Raw genomic sequence first — 25,655 nt, forward strand, 5'->3', positions numbered from 1 at the left:
CTCCCTCTCTCCCTCCCTCTCTTTCTTTCACAGAAATACCTTTTTCCATTGGAATGTATGCAGCCTGAAGTTAGGGACACTATTTTGTTTGCTGCACTATTTTATTCTCAGCACCTAGAACAGTGCCTGGTACATAGCAGGCTTTCAGCAGTTTTATTAAATAAATCCATTAATTAGCTGTCATGTGGTACAGTGTAAAGTACTCTTTTGTTCAAAATTGATCACTTACTTTATTCACCAGATACCAATAAAGCATATATCCTGTATCTTGTTGGGCTCCTGGTACTACAAAGTTGTCAGTTTTGTCCCTGGAGGTAGACAGTATTGGAAACTGATTAAGACCATTGGCTTTGGTGTTCAAGTTCAAGCACTGCTGCTTAGTAGATTGTGGCCTTGGAAAGGTAAGGTCTCTAATCCTTTAGTTTTTTACCTAAAATATGGGGATAATTGGGGAGCCTGGGTGGCTTAGTCGGTTAAGCATCTGACTTCAGCTCAGGTCATGATCTCACGGTTCGTGGGTTTGAGCCCCGCATTGGGCTCTGTGCTGACAGCTCAGAGCTTGGAGCCTGCTTCGGATTCTGTGCCTCCCTCTCTCTCTGCTCCTTCCCTCGCTCATGCTCTGTCTCTCTCTCGCTCTTTCTCTCTCAAAAATAAACATTAAAAAAATTAGAAAATGGGGATAAAGATATCTGCTACATAGATTTATTACTAGGAATAAATAATAAAGCATTTAGTACTATGCTTGGCATATATATATGTATATGTATATATGTATATGCTCAGATTGGTGCTTTTTTTTTTTCCTTTTTTGTTTTTAAGTTTATTTACTTCTTTTGAGAGAGAGTGTGTGTGTGCACACAAGCAGGGGAGGGGCAGAGAAAGAGGAGGAGAGAGAATCCCAAGCAGGCTCCATGCTGTTAGTACAGAGCCCAATGCAGAGCTTGATCTCACAAACTGAAATCATGACCTGCGCTGAAACCAAGAGTTGGACACTTAAATCAACTGAGTCACCTAGGCGACCCAGATACTGGCTCTTTTTAAGAAAAATTTTTATTTTGAGATGCCTGTGTGGGTCCTTTGGTTGAGTGCCTGACTTTGGCTCAGGTCATGATCTTGAGGTTCATGAGTTTGGGTCCCATGTCGGGCTGTGTGCTGACATCTCAGAGCCTGTAGCCTGCTTCAGTTCAGATTCTGTGTCTCCCTCTCTCTCTGCCCCTGCCCTACTCATGCCCTGTCTCTGTCTCTGTCTCAAAAATAAACATTAAAAAAAATTTAAAAAAAGAAAGAAAAATGTTTATTTTAGCCAGGTGCTCTTCCATTAATTGGGGGAGAATCACTGAATTTAGTGTTTTCCATACCCTAGACAATTCCTTGTGAGAACTACAGATCAATGCTGGTCTGTTCTTCTTTTATAGGAATGTATGATCGAAACTACTGTACATTTTGACATCCACTGAGTTGCTGCAGAGCTGGATTTTCAGGTGTACCTCAGTTGTAGATGTTCAAAAGTTGTATTTCTCATACTTTGGCAGTGATAAGATTTACCTAGAGAACTTACTACTAAGGCACTCATTTTTGACCCCCAGCCCCTATTTTCATGATGGAAGTTTGGAGAGAGACTTGAGAATTTTTATTTCTGTGAGGTGATGCTGGTATTTCTAAAGTAGGGCTTTTCAAAGTTACCCAAATACAGTAGCCACTAGCCACATGCGGCTATTGAGTACTTGAAAGGTGGCTAGTTCAAAATACGATGTGCTTTAAGTGTAAAGTACACAGGACTTTGTAGACTTACTATTAAGAAAAGCGTAAAATATCAAAATTAGTTTATTCAAAATATTGATTATATGTTAAAATGGTAATGTTTGGGATATATCCAGTTAAATATAATATTAAAAATAATTCCACATCTTTTCACTTCTTAATGTGGTTGCTAGAAAATGTAAAATTGTGTACATGACTTGCTTTTGTGCCTTGTATTATATTTCTCTTAGAAAAACATACTGCCCGTCTCTTGAAAATATCTTCTAAGGTCTCCATAAAGTAAATTTCTCTGAGATAGCCTGTTTTTGAAATCATACATTACCAACAAGCCCTCTAAATTGAGTGAAAATCCATTCACTTGTTTTCAGGTGATAATGAACACAGAGACTTACATTGTTCAAGGAACTCCAGGTTAGGGAGGGAGGCAATATATATTTACAAGGCATCCTAGTCAGTTCTAAAGTACAGACCAGAACAGACTACTAATTTAAAATTTGAGTTTACTTCCGTTGCTAATTGGTAGTATTTTGTGTTCCACTTATCGTATCCTAGCCCTGCTTTACTCACACAGGCTTTAAAATTGTTGGTTTTCCTGGGGCGCCTGGGTGGCTCAGTCGGTGGAGCATCCAACTTCAGCTTAGGTCATGATCTCAGTCTGTGAGTTTGAGCCCCACGTCAGGCCCTGTGCTGACAGCCCTGAGCCTCAAGCCTGCTTCAGATTCTGTGTCTCCCTCTCTCTCTCTCTGCCCCTCCCCCACTTATGCTCTGTCTCAATCTCTCTCTCTCTCTTTCTCTGTCAAAAATAAATAAACATTAAAAAAAAATTTAAAAAATTGTAAGTTTTCCTTGAAAAGTTTAATATTTTGTGCCATTTCTTGTTGAGTCAGCATTTGGATCCTCCTTTTCATTAGTCTTTGCAGTTTAATTACAACTCTTAGGAATTGGTTGCTTTGGCTGTGTTTATGGGTTAATGACCTTCATACTTTTACTATCTGGAACAGTCTTCAGTTTTAGATAGAATTACAATCACAAGGCTGATTCTCAGTCACTTTTGCTTTGAGATTTATTTTCTGTTTTTAGCTTTCAATTTTTTGAAAATTGCTTCATATAAGCATTTTGTGTACATGCTTCATATAAGCATTTTGTGTACAATTATACGTACTTGGGTCAGTATACAATTGTACACTGTTTCGGGGGTGATTAGAAACAATGCTTAGAAAACTATCAATAAATTGCTAAATGTATTTTTAGAATGGCTTCAGATATTTGGTATAGGATTAGATGATCCAGTCCTTAAGGTTTATATTTTTATATTTTATGTTTATTGATTTAGTTCATTTTTTCCCCACAGTATTTCTTGAATATACCTTTGTCTTTTAAATTTTAGAAAATACTTTGAACACGTGTTATTGATGGAATATAAGATGATGTTATGAGGTACTTAGCAATAAGTCAAAGAATAAATTTCTTTTTCATTTTTCTAACTTTGGTCTTAGTAGGGATAAAGTGGTAAATTCTTATAACACTTAATATTCTTCTTTTAAAAACTAGGAAGGTATTATACTTAGCCTTAGGCAGACCGTGATATTTAATCAGAATTTAGTTCTTTGGTTTTTGTGTGTGGGTTTCTTATTTGCACTTTACTATTACCTTCTACTAATGGGACATTGAAGACAGTTTCCATCAGAAATAAGTTGATTTAAGCAGAAGTTAGTTGAATTACCAAAATTCTAAGTTAGAAATCCAGCAGAAACATGCGAGGGTAGGTGAATGAAGTACAGGAATAATTCAGATCATTGAACCTTTTTCTCCACTTATGTTACTGTTGATTTTTTATGTATAATGTTGATTCACATATGTTAACTTATCTTTACCAGGTGTCCATGGATCTCAATAGTGCCAGCACTGTTGTTCTTCAGGTCTTAACACAGGCCACCAGTCAGGATACTGCTGTATTAAAACCAGCAGAGGAGCAACTGAAACAGTGGGAGACACAGCCAGGTTTCTATTCAGTGTTATTGGTAAGTTGTTGTAAAATAGTTGATTACTATTTTTAATAAAATGAGACACCATTCATTTAATTGTTCTCAGAATCTACTTGTACTGGTGGTTTACTTTAGTGAAACTGATCCAGATGTTTGCCTGTCATTGCCACTGCCATTTATTAATTCAGGGCATGGCACTTGAGAGTGTTGAAATGTTTGTCGATTGTTGAATAGATAACTGAACAGGGTATTGGTAATGTCTGCTCAGAAGGCAGGACACTGCTGATACTCTGTTTTAGCATGTTCATGCTGACTTGAGGACTGTAGACAGTACACTTTCATGTTTTGTCTTTATTCTTGACCCAGTTAATTTATGTTGTCACAGTTGTTCAGTCTCTCTACTGCAGCATAAGTCTGCTCAGTGTGTTGCTTTATTATTATTATTTTTTTATTGCTTATTTATTTATTTTGACAGCTTGGGGGAGGGGGAGAGAGAGAATCCCAAGCAGGCTCCATGCTGTCAGTGCAGAGCTGGCTGTGGGGCTTGATCTCAGGGACTGTGAGATCATGACCTGAACCAAGATCAAGAGTAGGATGCTCTACTGACTGAGCCACCCGGGGCCCTTACTCACTGCATTGCTTTAAAACATGGTTTTCTTTTCCCCATCTAAAAATTTCATTTTCTTGACACATTTGATCTTATGGGTGTTATGGAAAATAGTCTAATAATTAGCAATATATGCTTTAACTAAACTTTTCTAGGAGTTCAAAGCTTTGGTTTATAAAAATTATTTTCTGAATGCCAGAATAAAAGAATGTCTTTTTTTGTATTGACAGTCTTCTTTATTCTTTTCCTTCTTATGAAAATTTCGCAACTCTGATGAGTGTTTTTTGCATTTGGCAAGGGCAGTAAGGCTGCCAATTGGATCACAATTTGATCCAGTTTTGAAACTTGGTTGTAAATGCCGAACAAACTCTTCACCATATCTTTTTTTTTTTTTTTTTTTTTTTTTTTTGAGAGCATGAACAGGTAGGGTGGGGAGAAAGGTGGAGTGGGTGGGGGGAAAGAGAGAGAGAGAACAGAGAAAGAAAGGAAAGAAGGAAGAAAAGGACAAGAAAAGGGAAGGAAAGAAAGAAAAGAAAGAAGAAAAGGAAAAGGAAAGGAAAGGAAAAAGGAAAGGAAGGAGAATCTTAAGCAGGCTACATGCCCAGTGTAGAGCCAGACATGGGGCTTGATCCCATGACCCTGGAATCATGACCTGAGCCCAGAATCAAGAGTCGGATACTCAACTGGCTGAGCCACCCAAGCACCCCTTGTTTACTGTATCTTATAAAAATAGAAGATTATGAAAGTTGACATACATATTCTTGATTTCATGGCTAAAATGCTTGAGTTACTTGTTAAACTTAGGAAGATACTAGTCATACCTAGAATCATACTTGATATTCTGAATATAAGTGAAAGTTGGGTGTTTGGCCCAGTGGAAAAAAGGTAAAAAACATTGATTAAAAAATAAAAACAGATTGCTTTTTAAAGATACTGAAGATAATATTCTATCCTTTTTTGGATAACCCTACTGTCACGTTTGTAAAATTTGGGTACAGAATATTTCTGAGTATCTTTATTCTTCATATGTTTATTTAAATGAATATACTGGATAATTAGCCTTGTGTTTTTTCAGGTCAAAATATAAAACACTTGTGGTATTTCTAATTTGGGTTACTCCCAGACCTTAAAAAAAACAGTAGCTTGCTGATTAACTGTTTGCTTCTTGTGCAGTTATGAATTGTTACTTTTAAGTGCCTAAGCCTTTTGTTTTTATATTTACTAGCTCTACTTTTCTTCTTAGAGGGATAGTAAAATTTCTTTTAGATGGGATAGATTATAACAGATGGAGAAATTAAGTTACAGGCAGGAATTTTTTAATTTTCCCTGAACTCACTGTCTTGGTACTTTTAATCTCTTGTTGCCTTAGCTGTTCTTTCTAGTTTGGAGGTGGAAAATTTGCATTCCTGATCTTCAGACTTGTGTTCCTGTCTTGTTCTTCAAAGTACTTCAGGAATATTTCTACTTGGATTGACACCTGCAGCTTGACTTTTCTTGGTTCGCGAAGTTTAGGCGAGACAGGCAGATAGCCACCAACTTTCCACATTATTTCCATCCATTTGTTCATTTGCTCCTCAGGTATTTATGACTCTGTCTTTTGTGGAAGGCAGACATGTAAAGTGTTAAAATCGAATGCGATTAATGTGGTGGAGAAGTCCATTCTTTCTTTTGCAAAGGAGACCTAAAAGAGGGTCTCTGTCTTAGTTGTCAGGGGTATTAAAGAATAAATGGACATTACACAACTCTCTTTGTAAATTTTATTTCTGGTATGTACGTGGTTTTCTAAAAATGGGATATTTCTAAAAACATACCTGTTTTTTATAGTTTACATGTGATGTTTTTCTGTAGTAAGGAACATATGTCCACATCATTGCTTTTGGTTTTGAGGTTTTCCCACACAAGGTTGTGTTTAGGAGTTCAAATTTGGGAATTTGAGTAGTTTTTGGTCTGAAGTGTAGTGCAATTTCAGTCAGTTAAGATACTCCTCATTTCCCCTATGTAACCACTAACCTAGATAAGTTTTTTATAAAGAAACAAAACACTTTATGGGCACCTGGGTGGCTCAGTCGGTTGAGCATCCTGAGCATTCGGCTCAGGTCACACTCTTCATGGTTTGTGAGTTCAAGCCCTGCATCGGGCTCTATGCTGACAGTAGTGGGGGCCTGCTTTGGATTCTCTGTCTCCCTCTCTGTCTGCCCCTCCCCTGCTTGCTCTTTCTCCATCTCTCTCTCAAAAATAAATAAACATTAAAAAAAAAGAAATAAAACACTTTAATTCTGTGTTTGTGATGTCTTAGTGTTAACATTTGTTGTATTTTTATTTCCATATACAAGTGTTAGGAATTTTTGTTAATTTTAGTAATGTTTTTGGTAAAAATGTATAAAGGTCACAGAACAGTTATAATTTTCTCCTTGATCATTAAGACCTTGTTGCATGCTTTATTTGCACAGTCATTTTTATGATCTCCTGCAGCTCTGCAAAGCAAGGACTCTCTGTACTTGAATTAATGTTCTGTCACATTTATTTGTAAGCTTGATTATTTTGATAAGAGAATACTTTGAAATAACTCCTTTCATAGGATGTGCTGATAATGCAGGGGCTTTGACTCCTTAGAATCTTTGAATGTATGCTTTGGTGGGTCTACTTTTTTTTAATTGAGAAGATATTTATTTCAGTGTTTTGTGTGTAGGTTGTGGTATATAATTATGTTTTTTTCTGAGTTTAATTTTTTATTAGGAAAATTTTCAGACATCTAAAAGTAGACTAAATGGATCCCAAATATTTATTACTCAGCTTAAAAATGAACATACTTCTACCACGTACGCTTTCTTACATGAACTCTGGAGCTCATAGAGATTTAGAAAACATGTTCTCTGTAGCGATAACACTTAAGTGAAACATTTAAAGTGTTATCCATATTTCAGTATGGGTAAAGTAATTATACTTTAACTTATGACATGTTCATTTTAATGCTTTGTTTTTTGTTTTTTTTACAGAATATTTTTACAAACCACACTCTGGATATAAATGTAAGGTGGCTTGCTGTGCTATATTTTAAGAATGGAATTGATCGTTATTGGAGACGTGTAGCACCTCAGTAAGTTCTGTCACTCTCCCTGGCCCATGTAATCCTTTCCAGATTCGGGGCAGTATACAGATGTTCCTCTTAATCTTTATTCTTTATGTGGAAGAATGCATTTGTGCTTGCTTCAGCACACACATTAAGTTAGAACAGTGCAAGGAAGGTCAGCATGGTCCCTGTGTAGGATGACATTCACTTTCTTAAAGCATTTGATATTTAAAAGAAAAATGTGTTAACTACTGAAGAAGTAAAGGGTTCTATATGTCAGTATTCCTATTACTGCTTTTCTCCCCGAGTTATTTTTATTTAAGAGGGAGGCTGTGGATTTCTTGCTGTCTTTTGCTTTTGAGGGTATCCAATTTTATGGGCACAAAAATGCTAAGTGAATGAATTAGGTTGCAAAGTTTTTTTGTTTTTTTTTTTTAAGAGAAGTATGAAGTTAGGATTTTGAAAAAAAGTTACTGAGAAGGAAATCCCAGGTCATTTTACCTTCCAAGTCTTCTGCATAATTGCCTTTGTGGTGGGAATAGGGTCGTAGCCATTTGTCATCCCCTCAGATTGAGTTGTAACTGCTCTATAGATGGTTAAGTGAAAAGATATCTCTTGATAGTTAATTATATGTTATGTAATAGATGGAAATTAAATATAGACATGACCCTTGAATTCATTTGATAAAATAGAGTGAACTTTGCTAAAGAAGTAACTTAGTCTTTGTTCCCCAGTAGATGGCACTATAGCTCTTTATGTTCTTTATATTCATAAGTCCTTAAAAAAATAAACTTGTCAGAGTACTTCAAGGTGCGTATAGAATATGCTCTTGAATAATATTAGAAGCAATTAGAATATTTAAAGAAATTTTTTTTGATGTTTATTTTTGAGAGAGAAAGGGAGAGCGTGAGCAGGGGAGGGACAGAGAGATAGGGAGACACAGAATCTGAAGCAGGCTCCAGGCTCTGAGCTGTCAGCCCAGAGCCCAATGCTGGGCTCAAACTCATGAGCCATGAGATCATAACCTGAGCCGAAGTCAGACACTTAACCGACTGAGGCACCCAGGCACTCCAAAACAACTAGAGTATTGTAAGGCTGCACTAAGGATACTGTAATATAAAATAAACATTTCTCTTACTTTAGAATTCATAATTTTGAGAGAAATGAAGTAGTGATGAGGAATTGTGTATTATTGATCTACTGGAACCATTGCAGCACTGCACACCTTTCTATTGCTCTGTCCAATTAAATTTTAGATAGCTCTGAAAATTCATTCTGTTTTACCAGTTAATATGAAGAATATGGTTACCAATGACAATTTTGGAAGGTAGAATTAAAGGTAGATTCAATTAAAGGTAGATTCAATATTTCAGATCATACATTCACATAAAGAATTAAAAATGGGAATTTAGTTTAAATATGAAAAGTTAAAGGGGATATATGGTATTAGGTACTTAAATCCGAAGCTTTTTCTTTTAGTATAGATTGAGATATACCCTGGAATGGAGATGAATGTGGGGAGGGAGCAAGGATGGTAAGAATGTACTCAGAAACGCAGCAAGGGAGCAACACTCAGTTATAGAACTCATTTAAATTTAACACACTTAAAACATCTGCTTGTGTGTGTTCTTATCTAAGTTTCATCTTATATAGTTCCTGCCCCTACCGCTATTTTCACGGAATGAGCATCAGTTTGAACTTACAGATCATTACTGTATATAATTCAACTTTAACTGGGTCCTAATTAATTAGATACTATGCAGTTTGTGCTTGGAAACTAATCTGAATTCATCTAATGATAGCATGTGCATGAAATTAAAGGTGCAGTGTTAACCATTAGTGGAGAATTGCTAAAGACATGAGTTTTCTCCAGGTTAATATCTAAGTTGGAAGTACAACACAATCATAAAAGGATTAAAGAGATCATTTTTCATGGGAAAGCCTAGACTTGCATTAGGCTTTGACTCTTTTTCACCTGAATGTTTATCTTAATCTTGTTTTCTCATTTGTTTACTCACCTGGTCATAGTTAAGGTTTATAGAGACTGTTATTGAAGTACAATATACAACATAACTGAGAAAGTGCACAAATGAAGGGTACAGTTTTAATATTTATAATGGGACCACATCCATGTAACTAGCACTTGCAAGTAGGTGGAACATTAGTAGCGCCCAGAAGCCTTCCTCCTGCCTCGCGGTCACCTGTGCACCCCTCCCCAGCAACATTTGACATCTCTTAACCATACATTAACCTTACCTGTTTCTGAAGTTCCACAAATGGAAATCTTATACTATGTTGTTTTGTGTGTCTTTCATTCATTTTTACATTTGTGAGATTTACCCATGTAATTGCCTGAAAAGTTTTCTCATATGTAGGAGGAAAATATTCCATGTTAGGAACATAGCATATCTATTTGTTCTGCTGCTGTTGGGCGTTAAGGTTGTTCCTAGTTTTTGTCTATTAATAGTAATGCTTCTTGAAAACTCTTCTGCATATCTTACTGCACATAAGTGCATTTTTTGGTCATGTGTAGTCAAATGTGTGTTCAGCTGTAGTAAATACCATCAATTTGTTTTCAAAGGTTCATACTAATTTACATTTCCACAGGGGCATATCACTGTTGACATTTGCTGCTCATTAGCACATTTGGTCTTATCTGTCATTTTGGTAAATTTTTCATTTTTCTGACCAACAATGAATATCTTTTTCATATACTTATTAGCCATTTGAATATCCTGCTTTTATAAAGGGCTGCCATTGTGCAAAAAAATGGGTTATCTTACTGATTTCTGGGACTTCATAGGTTTTGGACTTTTGTTGAAAATACACATTGGAGGGGCGCCTGGGTGGCTCAGTCGGTTAAGTGTCCGACTTCAGCTCAGGTCATGATCGCACGGTCCGGTCCGTGAGTTCAAGCCCCGCATCGGGCTCTGTGCTGACCGCTCAGAGCCTGGAGCCTGTTTCAGATTCTGTGTCTCCCTCTCTCTCTGACCCTCCCCCGTTCATGCTCTGTCTCTCTCTGTCTCAAAAATAAATAAATGTTAAAAAAAAAAATAAAAAAATAAAAAAAAAAAAGAAAATACACATTGGAAATATTTTCTCTCTGTCACGTGCCTTTTCACTTTCTTGTGTTTTTTGAGGAGAAATTCTTAATTTTAATGAGGTTCAACTTAGCTATTTTTATATTTTTTTGGAGCCTATTATAAAATGTTTGCTTAGTCCAAGATTATGAAAATATTCTGCACTTTCTGCTAGAAGCATTGTTTTCTGTTTTACACTTAGGTGGATTGTCTGTCTGGAAGTGATTTCTTTGTTAGGTGTGTATGCGGAGTGAGGCTGCAGCCGGTATTCCTTCTCTAACACATTTCAGTGGTTCCCTTGTATGTGCTGTTCATATATAAGGATCTGTTTTTGGATTCTCTCTTTGTCCTGTGGCCTTTCTGTCTTTGCTTTAGTTGTTACTACTTTCTTTACTTTTTCCGATTTAACTTGCTGGTTTCTAGCTTTTTGAAATGGAAGCATAGATAATTCACTTTTAGTTTTCCTTATATATGCATTTAAAACATTAGGTGTTTTCTTGTAATCTTAGCTTTAATTCAGTTTTATTACCACTCAGTTGATAAGATTTTAGAATTCCTCTTGTGATTTCTTTTTATACCCATGGGTTAATTAGAAGTATATTTCCTGATTTCCAGGATGTGGGCTTTTTAGTTATTCTTTTGTTACCGATTTCATCCTTGGAAATGTGCTGTCTTGTGTTACAATCTCAGTATATTGTTCTGTGTTAAATGTTATATGTGTGCCTGAAATGTTATATGTGTGCCTGTTATATGTGTGTTTTGCCATAATTGGTCAGTTATGCTATTCACATTTTCTATATCCTTATTGATTTTGTTGTTGCTTTTTTCATCATTTTCTGAGACAGATATGTTATCTCCAAATAGGATTAAGGATTTGGCCATTTCTTCTTTACATTCTGTTTTTGCTGTATATGTACAGGGACTATATTATTAGGATCATACAAGTTAAATGTTTTTACATTTTTGTTGAATTGACCTTGTCCTAATCATGAAATGTTCCTCTTTGTTTCTAGTAATGTGTGTGGCATCCAGCATAGTTTGTCTGATTTTAATAGAGGTACATCAACCGTCTTATGGTTGCATGGTACATCTTGTTCTGCTTTTTTCTTTCAATTTCTTTGTTCTATTTAAAGCCTTTTTTAAATTTTTTTATGTTTTATTTTTTATTTTTTTTAATTTTTTTTTTTTTTTAACGTTTATTTATTTTTGAGACAGAGAGAGACAGAGCATGAACAGGGGAGGGGCAGAGAGAGAGGGAGACACAGAATCGGAAGCAGGCTCCAGGCTCTGAGCCATCAGCCCAGAGCCCCACGCGGGGCTCGATCTCACGGACTGCGAGATCATGACCTGAGCTGAAGTCGGACACTTAACCGACTGAGCCACCCAGGAGCCCCTAAAATCTTTTTTTTAATGCTTATTTATATTTTTTGAGTGAGAGACAGAGTGGGAAATGGGAGAGGGTCGGAGAGAGAGGGAGACACAGAATCTGAAGCAGGCTCCAGGTTCTGAGCTGTTGGCATGGAGCCCTGTGTGGAGCTTGAACTCATGACCTGTGAGATCGTGACCTGCGCAGAAGTCGGATGCTCAACCGACTGAGCCACCCAGGTGCCCAATCTTTGTTGTTGTTTTTAAAAATAGTCCTTTTGTGGGGCACCTGGATGGCTCAGTCGGTTGAGCATCCGACTTGGGCTCAGGTCATGATCTCACGGTCCGTGAGTTAGAGCCCCGCATCGGGCCCTGTGCCAACAGCTCGGAACCTGGAGCCTGTTTCAGATTCTGTGTCTCCCCGTCTCTCGGTTCCTCCCCTGCTCACGCTCTCTCTCTGTCTCTCAATAATAAATAAACGTTAAAATAAAATAGTCCTCTTGTAAGCATCAGAGGTTTTGGCCTGTTGTAGTTTTTTGTATTATCTTCATCTGATTTTGTTATCTGTACTCCTGGCCCCATAGGCTGAATTTGGAAACTTTCCCTCCTCTCTTTTTTGAAATAGTTTGATAAGAATAGGTATTAATTTTAATATGTTAAATTTGATGTTTACCTTTAAATGTTTGCTAGAATTTGCCTATGAAGCCGTCTGGTCCTGGACTTTTGCTTGTTGGGAGGTTTTTGACTACTGATTCAATTTCATTCCTGGTAATTGGTCTTCAAAAAATTTTGTATTCCTGATTCACTTTTGGGAGGTTCTATATTTTTAGGAATTTATCCATTTCTCATAAGTTGTCCGTTTTGTTGTCACGTATTTTTTCATAATATTCTCTTATAATACTTTATGTTTCTGTGGTGTTGGTTGTTATTTCTCCTTTTTCATTTATGATTTTGAGTCCTCTCTCTCTCTCTCTCTTTTTTTTTTTTTTTCTTTTCTTTTCTTTTTTGGTCTAGCTAAAGGTTTGTCAATTTTGTTGATCTTTTGAAAGAACCAGTTCCTGGTTTCATTGATGTGTTCTATTGTTTTTTTTTTAGTTTCTGTTTGATTGATTTCTGCCCAAGTGTTTATTTTTTCCTTCCTTCTACTGGTTTTGGATTTTGTTATGTTCTTTCTCTAGCCCCTTTAGGTATAAAGGTAGGTTGTTTATTTGAGATTTTCTTGTGTCTTGAGGTAGGCCTGTGTGGCTATAAACTTCACTCTTAGAACAGCTATTGCTGTATCTCAAAGTCAAGGGCTTTTCATTTTCATATGTCTCTGTATTTTTTAAATTTCATCCTTGATTTTTTTGGTTGACCCATTCATGGTTTAGTGTATGTTGTTTAACCCCCTGTATTTGTGTTCTTTCTCAATTTTTTTTCATGTGATTGATTTCTTGTTTCATAGCATTGTAGTCAGAAAAGTTGCACGGTATGAGTTGAGTCCTTTTGAATTTGTTGAGGCTTGTTTTGTGGCCTAATAGGTGATATGTTCTGGAGATGTGTTCCATGTGCACTATCTTGTTGGATTGTTCCCTTTAAGGTTACCTAGTGTCCTTCTTTGTCTCTTGTTACAGTGTTTGTCTTAGAGTCTATTTTGTGTGATGTAAGTATTGCTACCCCATTTTCTTTGGCACTCATTTGCATGATACCTGCTTTTCCATCCCTTTACTTTCCATCTACATTTGTCTTCAGGTCTGAAATTAGTCTCTGATAGGCAGTGTATAGATGGATCTTGCTTTTTTATCCATTCTGTCACGCCATGTCTTTTGATTGGAGTATTTTTTCCGTTTGCATTCAGAGTATTTATTGATAGGTCTATACTTACTGCCATTTTGTTACCTGTTTTGTGGTCGCTTTTGTAGTTTTTCTCTAGTCCTTTTTTCTCTAGCTCCTTTCTCTCACAGTTTGATGGCTTTCTTTAGTGATGTACTTGTTTTCTTTCTCTTTATTTTTTGCATATCTATTCCAATTTTTTGACTTGTGGTTGCCATTAGATTTACATATGACATCTGCAGATAGCAGTGTATATTAAGTTGATGGTTGCTTAAGTTTGAACCCTTTCTTTACTACTCTCTCTTCCACATTCTTTGTATATGGTGTCATATTTACACCCTTTTATTGTGCTTCCTACTTTTCTTACTCCTACTTATGGTCTTTTTTTTTTTTTTAACTACAAGGATCCCCTTTAACATTTCTTGTAGGGCTGGTTGTAGTGGTCATGAATTCCTGTAAATTTGGTTTGTCAGTGAAACCCTTTCTCTCTCCTGATCTGTGTGACAGCCTTATTGGATACAGTATTCTTGGTTGTAGTTTTTTTTTCCCCCCTTTTCTTTCAGCATTTTGAATATATCATGCCACTTTGTGCTGGCCTACAGAGTTTGTTGAAAAATCCCGATTATAGCCTTGTGGGGTTTCCCTTGTATGTAACTGTTTTTTCTTGCTGCTTTTGCAAATCTTTCATCACTATTTTTTGTCATTTTAATTACTACTTGTCTTGGTGTGGACCACTTTGGGTTGTTTTTTTGGGGAGCTTTCTTTGCCTCCTGGGTTTGGGTGTGTTTCTCTAGATTTGGGAAGTTTCAGCTATTTCTTCATGTACATTTTCTGCTTTCTTTTCTCTCTGTTCTCCTTCTGGGATCCCTGTAATGTGAATGTTATTATGCTTGATGGTGTTGCTAAATTCCCTTACTCCATTTTCATTTCGTATTTTTTTTTTCTCTTGTTCAACTTGATTACTTACTTTTCACTACTCTGTCCTCCATTCTTCTGCTTCCTCTAATCTATTTACTGCATCCATTGAATCTTTATTTTAAGTTACTGAGTTGTTCATCTCTGATTGTTTCTTTTTTGTTTTCTGTCTCTTTGTTAAGACCACTGAAGCAGTTCTCTCTTGTCAAGTCCAGTGAGTAGCTATGATCATTACTTTAAATTGTCCTATCGGGCATATTACTTACCTCCATTTCCTTTAGCTCTCTTGCTATGATTTTGTCCTGTTCTTTCATTTGGGACACATTCCTCTGTGTCTTCATTTTGTCAGACTCTCTGTATCTGTTCCTGTGTGTTAGGAAAAGTCAGCCACCCCTCCTGATTTTGAAAGTCGTGGCTTAATGAAGAAGAGATCCTGTAGTGCACTTTCCCATTCACCACAACATGGCACCTCAGTGATAGCTCCTGTGTGTGTTGTATGCACCCTGCTCTTGTGATTGAGCTGTTTTGCTCTTAACTTCCCTCTTAGAACCACTTTTGCTGCATCCCAGAGATTTTGGACCATTGTGTTTTCATTTGTTTCCTTGTATTTTTTTTATTTTTTTATTTCCTGGTTGCCCCATTCATTGTTTAGTAGCTTGTTATTTAACCTCCATGTATTTGTGATCTTGCCAGATTTTTTCTTGTGAATGACTTCTAGTTTCATATCATTGTGGTCATATGTGTGGAATGATTATAGTCTTAATTTGTTGAGGTTTTTTTTTAAGGGCTAATGCGTAATCTATTCTACAGAATGTTCTGTTTGCACTTGTAAAGAATGTGTATTCTCCTGTTTAAGGATGGAATGTTCTGACTATATCTGTTAAATTCCTCTCTTTCTCTTGCTGATGTTCTGTTTAGATGATCTGTCCATTGATGTAAATGAGATATTAAAGTCCTTTATTATTATTGTGTTATTATGGATTAGTTCTTTTATGTTTGTTATTAACTGTTTTATGTATTTGGGTACTTGTATGTTGTGTGCATAAATATTTACTATTATATCTTCTTGTTTGATTTTTCCCATTTTTTTAAAAACTTTTTAATGTTTATTTTTGAGAGAGAGAGAGAGAGAGAGAGAGAGAGAGAGAGAGACAGAGTGCAAATGACGGAGGGGCAGAGAGAGAGGGAGACACAGAATCGGAAGGCAGACTCCAGGCTCTGAGCTGTGAGCACAGAGCCTGATGTGGGGCTTGAGCCCATGAACCATGACATCATGACCTGAGCCACCCAGGTGCCCCTTTCCCATTATTATTGTATGGTGTCTTTCTTTTCTCTTGGTTCATCTTTTTGTTCTGAAGTTTATTATGTCTAATATAACCTTGGCTACTTTGGCTTTCTTTTGACATCCGTTTGCGTGATAGATGTTTCTGCATCCTCTCTCCTTCAGTGGTGGGAGCCCCTTTGGAGTATTCTGGCCCGTTTTGGGGCTGTGTGCACACTACCCGGCTTGTGGCACTGCTTTGTATGGCTCTAGCCAACGAGGTATTGTACAGGGCAGATCCTCAGGAGAATACCGGAGTGGGGCACACTGTTAGCAGGCTAGGTGAAGAGCGTTGGTGCTGACTGGTTCCATCATTTGTCTGCATTTCTAGGCTGTGGTTAGGGGAGGGAAATGGTGCCTGATATCTCCTTTGTTTTTGGAGAAGTCTCCCAAAGCTCCCTGCCCCTCCAGCACAGGCTTTGAGAGTAGTAAACAAATCTCTTTCCCATGTTTTTCAGACTGCTGCCTCTTTGCTTGCTGTTTGTTGTGCTGTCTCTTCAAGGGCAGGGACTCCTACCTTCCCAGCTTTCCCAGAGCTTGCCCAATGATTTTTAATGTTCCAGGGGTAAGCCTCACTGATTATGCGGCCTCTTTGGTTTTTAAGCCACATGTTACAGGGATTGGTCCTCCCTTTGTGTACCTGTGTGTGTCCTTCATGCCTGGGGTACCTGGTGTGGGGGTTTGCTCCTCTTCCCTCTCTGTGCCTGTCTCATCCTTCCCTCCTTAGGACAGTCCTGCAGGTCTCTTTTGCTCTTGACCGCGCCTCTGCCCAGCCTGCCCTCTTCAGTATTGCCTCTTGTCTACATTTAGCTGTGAAGAGTCTGTTCTGCCATTCTTGGGGCCGTTTTCTGGATTATTTACACAAATGTGGGTGTTATCTCGTTGTATGTGTGGGAAGATGATTTAGGATTCTCCTTCTCTGCCATCTTTCCCTGAAAAGCCAGCAGCAGTAGTGCTTTACATTTATCTTTCTAGTGTTCTTCCTTTCGGTGGTATTGGGCTTCCATCTGGATCCATTTGTTTTCAGCCAAAGAATTGCCTTTAGCAGTTTTTTGGTGTACATCTGTCAGTGAACACCTTGAAACTAGAAATCTAGTTTTTTTTCTTCTCCTCTTCTTTTTTTTTTTTTTTAAAGTAAGCTCTGCGCCCATGGTAGGGATTGAACTTATGGCCCAGAGATGAAGAGTTGCATGCTCTACAGACAGAGCCAGTTAGGTGCCTCTAGAAGTCCATTTTTCCTCATTGTATTTTAATCTGTATATTTTCTGCTGACTTCTCTTTAAGTTTGTTACCTTTATTTTGCTATTTTTTAAAAAGTCAATTCTAGGATTTTCCTTTGGTATTTTTTAAAACATTGTTTTTGAAGTTTATTTATTTTGAGAGAGAGAGAGAGCATGGGCAGGGGAGGGGCAGAGACAGAGGGAGAGAGAGAGAAAATCCCAAGCAGGCTCTGGGCCTCAAACCCACAGACTGAGATCATGACCTAAGCTGAAACCGAGTTAGACACTTAACCTACTGAGCCCCCCAGGCACCCCTATTTTTGTTTTTTGTTTTTAAATGAATTCCAGCTCTGTGGTGAAATAGTACAGTTTTCACCTATTTTGATCAACAAATTCATAATTTTTTTAAAGTGTGATTTTGATAATTACAATGTCTGTATTTCCTGTGTGTGTGGTGTTTTTGTTTGTTTTTTCTTTTTTCTTTTTCTTTTTTTTTTTTGTTTTTTGTTTTTTTTCTTTTGTTTTGGCATGGCGCCCACTGTGGGACCTGAACTCAGTACCCTGAGGTCAAGACCTGAGCTGAGATCAAGAGTTGCATGCTTAACTGAGCCACCCATGTGCCCTGTGTATCTTCCTATTTTTAAAAAAAAAAAAAAATTTTTTTTTTTTTTTTTTTTTTTTTTTTTTTTACATTTTATTTATTTTTTGAGAGAGACAGAGACAGAGCACAAGTATGGGAGGGGCAGAGAGAGAGGGAGACACAGAATCGGAAGCAGGCTCCAGACTCTGAGCTTTCAGCACAGAGTCCGACGCGGGGCTCAAACTCATGGATCGTGAGATCATGACCTGAGCCAAAGTCGGATGCTTAACCGACTGAGCCACCCAGGCACCCTTGTGTCTCCTATTTTTATTTGTGTTTTGATTTTAATAACTTTTACCTGGTTTGTAGTATACATAGTCAGTTTTTGACTGAATGCTAAGCATTGTTGAGGGAAAATTGGAGAGGCTTGAAATTTTGTTATTTTTCTTTAGAGAAAATTTTAATTTTTTCCAGGCAGGCAAATAGAATATGACTTCAACCTTGACTTAGTTGAGGGTGATCTCTTTTTGGTTTACTTTTTTTTTTTTAATTTTTTTTTTACATGTTTTTATTTATTTTGAGAGCCAGCAGGGGAGGGTCAGAGAGAGAAAGAGGGAGACACAGAATCTGAAGAAAGCTCCGGGCTCTGAGCTGTCAACACAGAGCCCCATGCGGGGCTCAAATCAATGAACCACGAGATCATGACCTGAGCCGAAGTTAAACCCTTAACCACCTGAGCCTCCCAGGCACCCCATCTTTCTGGTTTACTCTTAATCCTAATTTTTAGCCTTCTTCGGGTTTCAGCTGCAATCTTTGGGTGTTTACCAAAGTACTGCCTTACTGGTTCGCCCTGAGCGTCAGTTTTTGCCTTTTCAGCACTTGAGACTTAGTGAAATCTCTTAGCTCATTAGTCGTGTAGTTCCTGCTTTGATTTTTTATGGGCAGATAGCTCCAGGGGAAATGTTCTGGTTCATCACAGTTCCTCTCCCTTTTTTCTAGACCTTCATCTTCAAGTCATGGCTGCCTACATTGTTTTAGATGCTGCATTAGTTTCTTCAGTCTGCCATAACTAACTACCAGAAACTGGGTAGCTTACAACAACAGAATTGTGTTGTCCCGCAGTTCAGGAGGCTAGAAGTCTAAGGTGAAGATGCTTGTCAAGGCTTTGCTTATTCTGAAGGTCCTAGGGAAAAATCTTTCCTTGTCTCTTTTTAGTCTCTGTTTGTGGTCTGCAATCGTTAGGGGTTTTTGGCTTGCAGTTGTAATCCCAATCTCTGCCTCCATCATCACATGGCCGCCTTTTCACGTGTTTGTTCCGTGTCTGTCCACGTTTTCCTTTCCTTGTAAAGGGCACCACCAGTCATTGGATCAGGGCCCACCCTAATTTGTTATGACCTCATTCTGACTTGATTACATCAGCAAGTGTCCAGTTTTAAAATAAGGTCAGATTCAGAGATACTTGGGGTTAAGGCTTGAACATATCTTTTTGGAGGGACACAGTTCTACTCGTAACAGAGAGATGCCTTAATACTTAAAAAACAAAGTTGTGTAGCACTTTTATAGCTGATCTTACTGGCATGATTCATCTGATACCATCTACTCTATCATAGCCATAATGGAAAACCTTAATATGGGGGCTTTAAAATGTAATTTTTAAATAAACAATACATTCATATATTTCAAAAATCAAAATGTGTATACTCTAATAGTGAATATTCTCCATCCTGGTCTTTTGCTCTTGTAGTTTACTAACTCATTTGCAGGCAGAATTGTTAGTATTGTTTTTATCCTTCCTGGAGGTGTAAAATGAAAAATTATAAATTAGTTGATTTTTTTTTAATGTTTATTTTTGAGAGAGAGAACATGTGCAGGCGTGGGAGGGGCAGAGAGAGGTGGACAGAGGCTCTTAAGCAGGCTCTGCGCTGATACAGCAGGGGGCCTCCAAGGCCCCCTAAACTAGTTGCTTTCTAATAAGTCTTGAATTGCAAATATCCTCTGATTCCTGATCCCTTCCCCTATAGAATAACCTCACTCAGATTTTATAAAAGAAATCAGTGGAAGGCTAATATTTATTCATACACACTTTTTTTTTTTTTTTAAGAAGCCATTAATTTTTTTTAGGCAACTATTTTTATATTAATAAAGCAGATGTCACAGTACCACATTTGTCATTCTGGATTTGTCTTATTTCCTGTTGCTTACTATTTTGTACTTTGTATTCACTTGTGAAGGAGCTTTACACTTAGGAATTACTTGATGTGTCAATATACAAGTAATGGCAATAATTCTATTTATTTACCAAAACTAATGAGTGGCCTCTTTTTTGAAAGGCTTTTTATTGTTAAAATTCAAAGTAGTGCTTATCTATGTTTATTGTTAGGTAGCATCCTCTTGCATAATGAATTTATCTTTTTATAGTGCTCTCTCAGAGGAGGAGAAATCTACGTTGCGTGCAGGGCTAATCACCAACTTCAACGAACCAGTAAACCAGGTTAGTGAGAAAATGAATGCTAAGTATGCTTTCTGTTCCCCTACTTTCTACTTCGTTTCCGAACTAATTTTGTTTTTTGGCAGGAAAAATGCAATTTTATCATGTCTATTTGTAATATTTGTGGGTTTTAAATTTTGAGGTTAATTTCTAGCTGTCAAGAATTTTCGTTATATTTGGCTGTTTTAAAATTCAGAAGTCATTTTAAGAAATACAGTATTGAAAGCAAGTTTCTATATATTTCTAGTCTTATTGCATAGAAATTAATTTTGATGATTTGTTATTCTCTACCTCCTTTTTAAAATTTTATTTGAATGTTTATTCATTTTTGAAAGAGTGAGCGAGCAGGGTAGGGGCAGAGAGAGCAAGGGACAGAGGATCTGAAGCGGGCTCTGTGCTCTCAGCAGCAAGCTCAGTGCAGGGTCTAAACTCACAAACCTGAACCCATAAGATCATGACCTGAGGGGAAACTGGATGGATGCTCAGACCACCCAGGCACCCCATTCCCCTCCTTTTTTTAGACTACAGTATATCTTGTCTATTCCCGACACCCATGACATTTTCACTTCTCCCTATATACTGTAATAGATTATTCAGTTCCATTTCTTTCTTCCCTTTACAGTGAGATTTTGCATGTAAGAATGTTTTGCATATGGATTCAAAAATTCGTAAATTTTTACAAGTTACTATTTATTACACTTAATTATTTTAATTTGAATATTTAGCCTCACTGGATTTTGTGATGTATCTAATCCAGTTCTATCTCAATCTGTTCTACAGTGATCTTAGTTCTCTGCTTTGTAGTCCCTTGAAGGAGGTGAGGGAAGATTGGGATTAAAGAAATATTTCTCACTGGGGCAGGAGATGGTTGGGAGGGGTTTGTGATAAACCATTGCTTAATATGTTCTGTCAGCCAGCATTTGGGAAACACTGATCTGTACAAATGTCATTATTTACAAACATAATATTTGATGTTCATTTCTACTCTTAGGTCAGTGATTCTCAAACTTTGTGGTCTTAAAACTTCTTTATTCTGCTAAAATAAAACGGCACATTATATCTTGATATTTACTGTGTTATCAATTGAAACAAATTTTTTAATATTAATAAAACCATTACTTGTTAACATAAATAGAATTAAAAAAAAATGAAGCATAGTTGTTTCCCCCAACAAATACATATTTAAGGAGAAGAGTGGCATTGTTTTGCATTATTGTTTATCTCCATAGTGTCTGGATATTTAAAAGAAAACATCTAGATTTTCATATCTGCTGCTTCCTATACTCTGTTGCCAAGTATTATTTTAGGAAAAGTTACATGAAGAACATCTAGCATCACAGTGATAAATTAAAGAGAGACCTTGCAGATCCCTGAAAGGGTCTTAGCCCCCTTCCCCTCTTCAAGGGATTCATAGACCATACTTGGTGAACCACTGTCTTAAGTAAGAAGTTTTCAGTGAAATTGTATTCACTTTTGTCAAATGTATAACTGACCAGAAGGTAATTTTCAACTGTGAATGCATTCCTTATCTGTTGCTTTGATTATATATGTGTGTTTCTGATGACTACTTTGTTTCCCTTTAGATTGCAACTCAGATTGCAGTGCTGATTGCAAAAGTTGCTAGATTGGACTGTCCTAGACAGTGGCCTGAACTCATTCCCACTCTTATAGAATCTGTGAAAGTCCAAGATGATCTTCGACAGCACAGAGCATTACTTACCTTCTATCATGTTACCAAGACTCTGGCTTCCAAACGTCTGGCTGCTGATAGGAAATTGTTTTATGATGTAAGTGATTTAACATAGTTAATTTTGATTATGAGAACTGCTACTTGTGTAGAAATGTTTGTAATTTTACTTCTCTATTGTATCGAAAGATTATGAATTCTTTCCATTTGACCTTAGAAAGTTTAGAATAATAGATAACATCTGAAAGATTTTAAACTGGATAGTGATGCGACCCATAAGATGGCTAGGTTGCCAGAAGCGGGGTATTGGTTGGTAGAGAACAGTCTGAAGGCAGAGACTGTTTTGAGGGTATTGAAGTTCACATGGGAAAAAGAAGCTGCGATAAAAGGGAGCATTTATGAGGGATAGAGCTGAAATTCAGAAAGTTAAAATTTTGACTTGCTTGGGTAATTGATGGATGTAGGTCAGATATAGGGAGGGAGTTTGACATAACTGGTGGGTGAGAGCCCTTTATTGGTTGTTTTAACACCATTTGTTGAAAAGACTTTGCTTTTTTCATTCACTTACTTTGACATTTTTGTATTTGACTGTTTTCACCTTACTAAAGTAGTGATTTTCATGCTGTTCAACCTGTTTTGGACTGCACCTTGTAACACTGGTGACTCTCATAGTATTTTTGCCTTTTGTAAGCCTCACTTTGACCATATAATTTGGGAATCTGCATTTTTAACAGGCTCCCCAGGTGATTCCTACGTACATCAAAGTTTAAGCCAGAATTCCATTAGGTTCCCTATACTTTCTTTCAAAAAAAATTTTTTTTTAGTGTTTGTTTATTTTTGAGGCGGGGGGGCAGAGAGAGAGGCAAAGATTCTGAAGCAGGCTCCTGTCTCTAAGCTGTCCGCACAGAGCCCGATGTGGTGCTTGAACTCCCAAACTGAGAGATCATGACCTGAGCTGAAGTCACATGCTTAAGAGACTGAGCCACCCAGGTGCCCTGGTTCTCTTTACTTTTAACCTAGTGGTTTTAAATAGCCAATCTTAGATTTATTCAAGGATGTTGAATATAAGAGAAATTGCGTTTGTTGAAGATTGCTTTTTTTTTTTTTTTAATTTTTTTAAAATGTTTGTTTATTTTTGAGACAGAGACAGAGCATGAACAGGGGAGGGGCAGAGAGAGAGGGAGACACAGAATCTGAAATGGGCTCCAGGCTCTGAGCTGTCAGCACAGAGCCCGATGTGGGGCTCGAACTCACAGACCGTGAGATCATGACCTGAGCCGAAGTCGGACGCTCAACCGAATGAGCCACCCAGGTGCCCCGAAGATTGCTTTTTAGATCATTGTTGCTTTTGCTTGATAGCCAACTAGGATTTTTTTAAAAAAGTTTATTTTCATTTATTTTGAGAGAGAGAGCGTGCACACACACACATACACACACACTATTTGGGGATGGGCAGAGAGAGAGAAAGAGAATCCCAAGCAGGCTGTGTGCTGTCTGTGCAGAACCCAAGGCAGTGCTAGATCCCATGAACCATGAGATCGTGACCTGGGCTGAAATCAGGAGTTGAACACTTAACCAACTGAGCCCCCCAGGTGCCCCAAAAGCCGACTAGGATTTAAAAACTGGACTGTTTATCCTCTTAGGTTTTTCTGTGAATTTCTTGCTGATTTTCTCACCTTTAGCCTCATCTTACACCTTTCCACTTAACTTTCATATTTGCTGTTTTCCGAAATCAAGTGTCTAAAGATTGTTACAGTTATTTTGTCAAAGAGTACCCTTCTGTAAAGTCTCAATTCATAGTTCAACTTTCCCGAGTTGTACTCTCATAACGTGTTGTTTTAGTTTTAGGTATAATTTATATTCAGCTTAAGCAGTCTCTACAAATTGTATTTTTTTCCCCTAAAGTCATGCTCATTTATTTTACAAATTGTGCCTAATCAGAGGCTGTATTCTGAATAGCCTGTTTGACTTAGCTTTCTCACCCTTTCAACTTTCTTGGCTCATTTACTTGTAGTATGAGGCTGTTTCTACTGTATTTGCAGTAAAGTATAGGTCTACCTAGCATCTTGTGTGTACTTTCAGCATAGTATCAGTTCCATAGTGCTGACTTTCAGTTGTTGACTTATCTTTCTTAGATCCCCTACACTATGAGTTTCATGAGAGAGGAATGTAAACCTTTATTGTTACAGTCTTCCTGTCAAGTTCAGAAGAATGCATATGAGTGGGTGGTGCTCAATAAATGTTAAATGAATATATAGAAGAGGAGACTTGTTCTACATACCTTCTAGGTTTCAAAGTGGCATAGTGCAAAACTTAAAAGAGCAGGAGTTTTGGGAAAATATGCAAAAACTTAAGATACCTGGAAACAAATTCAGCTTAACGCCTTCAATTTAGATTGAAGTAGCCAAACCTGGAAACGTGGAGCATGAGTGAGTTTGGGCCTCATTTGGGGGGGGGGGGGGTTCTGTGCTGACAGCTCAGAACCTGGAGTCTGCTTCAGATTCTGTGTCTCCCTCTCTCTGCCCCTCCCGCATTCATGCTCTTTCTTTCTCTTAAAAATAATTAAACATTAAAAAAAATTTAAGAAAAAAAAGGAACTTTGCTAGTTAATAATGTTATTTAGGTAATCTAAAGGTGGGAAAGTTTTCTTTAATAATACTTTTACTATAATGCTAAGATGGTCTTCATGTACTAAATTAGTTTCCTACAGCAATAAATAAAATGTAAGCTCATAGCTGAGCTAGTTGCTATAGCACAGTATTGCAGTGTGCACTTAAAAGTGCAGCCTGCTTCTCTTTGTGTGCCAACAATTTCTATATTCTATTTTTCTTTCACATTAAAATAATTTATGCTCTTTTCAGGGGTGACATATTAGAAAATCAGCAGTTGAGAGAAAATTGTTTTGCAGTAACAAAATTGAGCTTGATTTGACACAAGATTTTGTTTTTTATAAACAGTATGCTTTTCACAGAAACTTGAATATAAAAATGTTGTTATAAAGTACTGTTAAAATCTGGAGTCTATGAAAACAAGGAAACTTAAGGTAGAAATAGTTATTCTAATGTAATTATAAATGTTTTAACCAAATAATATTTTGTAGACATGATGTGTAACTTGTAAAATTATATGCTGTGGTAAAGGAAGCAATCGAAACTTAAAAAGAGGAAAAGATCTTTTGAAAGCAGCAATATATTGTACTTGTTGTTAGAAGACAAGTGAACAGGTTAACAGGTGTGAGAAGAAATGTTTTCCAGTGTAGAATACTTTTCTGTACTGAACAGCTTTGGGATTTTGAGCAAGATACTTAAACTTGGTGATTCTTTAAAACCCTTTCAGTTCTAAAGTTGTGTAATTCTATGAATTTATTATCTCTATTACTCTAGGTTAATCTGTATAAGCACCATGAAAGTTTTGAGATGAAAATCTGAGTTACAGCCTGATTTAAATACAGATGTTAGTGTTTTTAATCACTGTTTTGGTCTAGAAGCCAAGACCTGTGTACACTTAGTTTCGTCCCAAGCAGGCTCTGCACTGTCATCATGGAGCCCGATGTGGGGCTTGGACTGTGAGGTCGTGACCAGAGCCAAAGTTGGGACGCCCAGCTGACTGAGCCACCCAGGTGCCCCAGTAGTTTAATTTGCTGGAGCAAATCCTGACCTGTCCTTCCATTGAAAAGTACTTCTGCATGAATCTCTAAAAAGGACGTTTTCCATAATTTGTTTTTGTTAGGAATCTTTCTAGGCTGGAAGTTAGGAATTAATCTT

At 37.2% G+C, this 25,655-nt stretch overlaps 1 protein-coding gene across 1 annotated transcript in view; it reads left to right on the forward strand.

Moving 5' to 3' along the window:
• LOC125916912 (importin-11-like) overlaps nucleotides 1–22,984 on the forward strand; it is a 38,866-nt gene extending 15,882 nt beyond the window's left edge. Inside the window, exons 2-5 of the mRNA XM_049623155.1 lie at nucleotides 3,639–3,782; nucleotides 7,350–7,450; nucleotides 20,135–20,207; nucleotides 21,788–22,984. Coding sequence (XP_049479112.1) covers nucleotides 3,645–3,782; nucleotides 7,350–7,450; nucleotides 20,135–20,207; nucleotides 21,788–22,009 — 534 coding nt within the window. The 5' untranslated portion in view covers nucleotides 3,639–3,644 and the 3' untranslated portion in view covers nucleotides 22,010–22,984. The remainder of the gene's footprint in view (nucleotides 1–3,638; nucleotides 3,783–7,349; nucleotides 7,451–20,134; nucleotides 20,208–21,787) is intronic.
• The last annotated feature ends 2,671 nt before the right edge of the window (nucleotides 22,985–25,655 follow it).

Source organism: Panthera uncia, unplaced genomic scaffold (genome assembly GCF_023721935.1).
Source record: "Panthera uncia isolate 11264 unplaced genomic scaffold, Puncia_PCG_1.0 HiC_scaffold_1315, whole genome shotgun sequence".
NCBI lineage: Eukaryota > Metazoa > Chordata > Mammalia > Carnivora > Felidae > Panthera > Panthera uncia.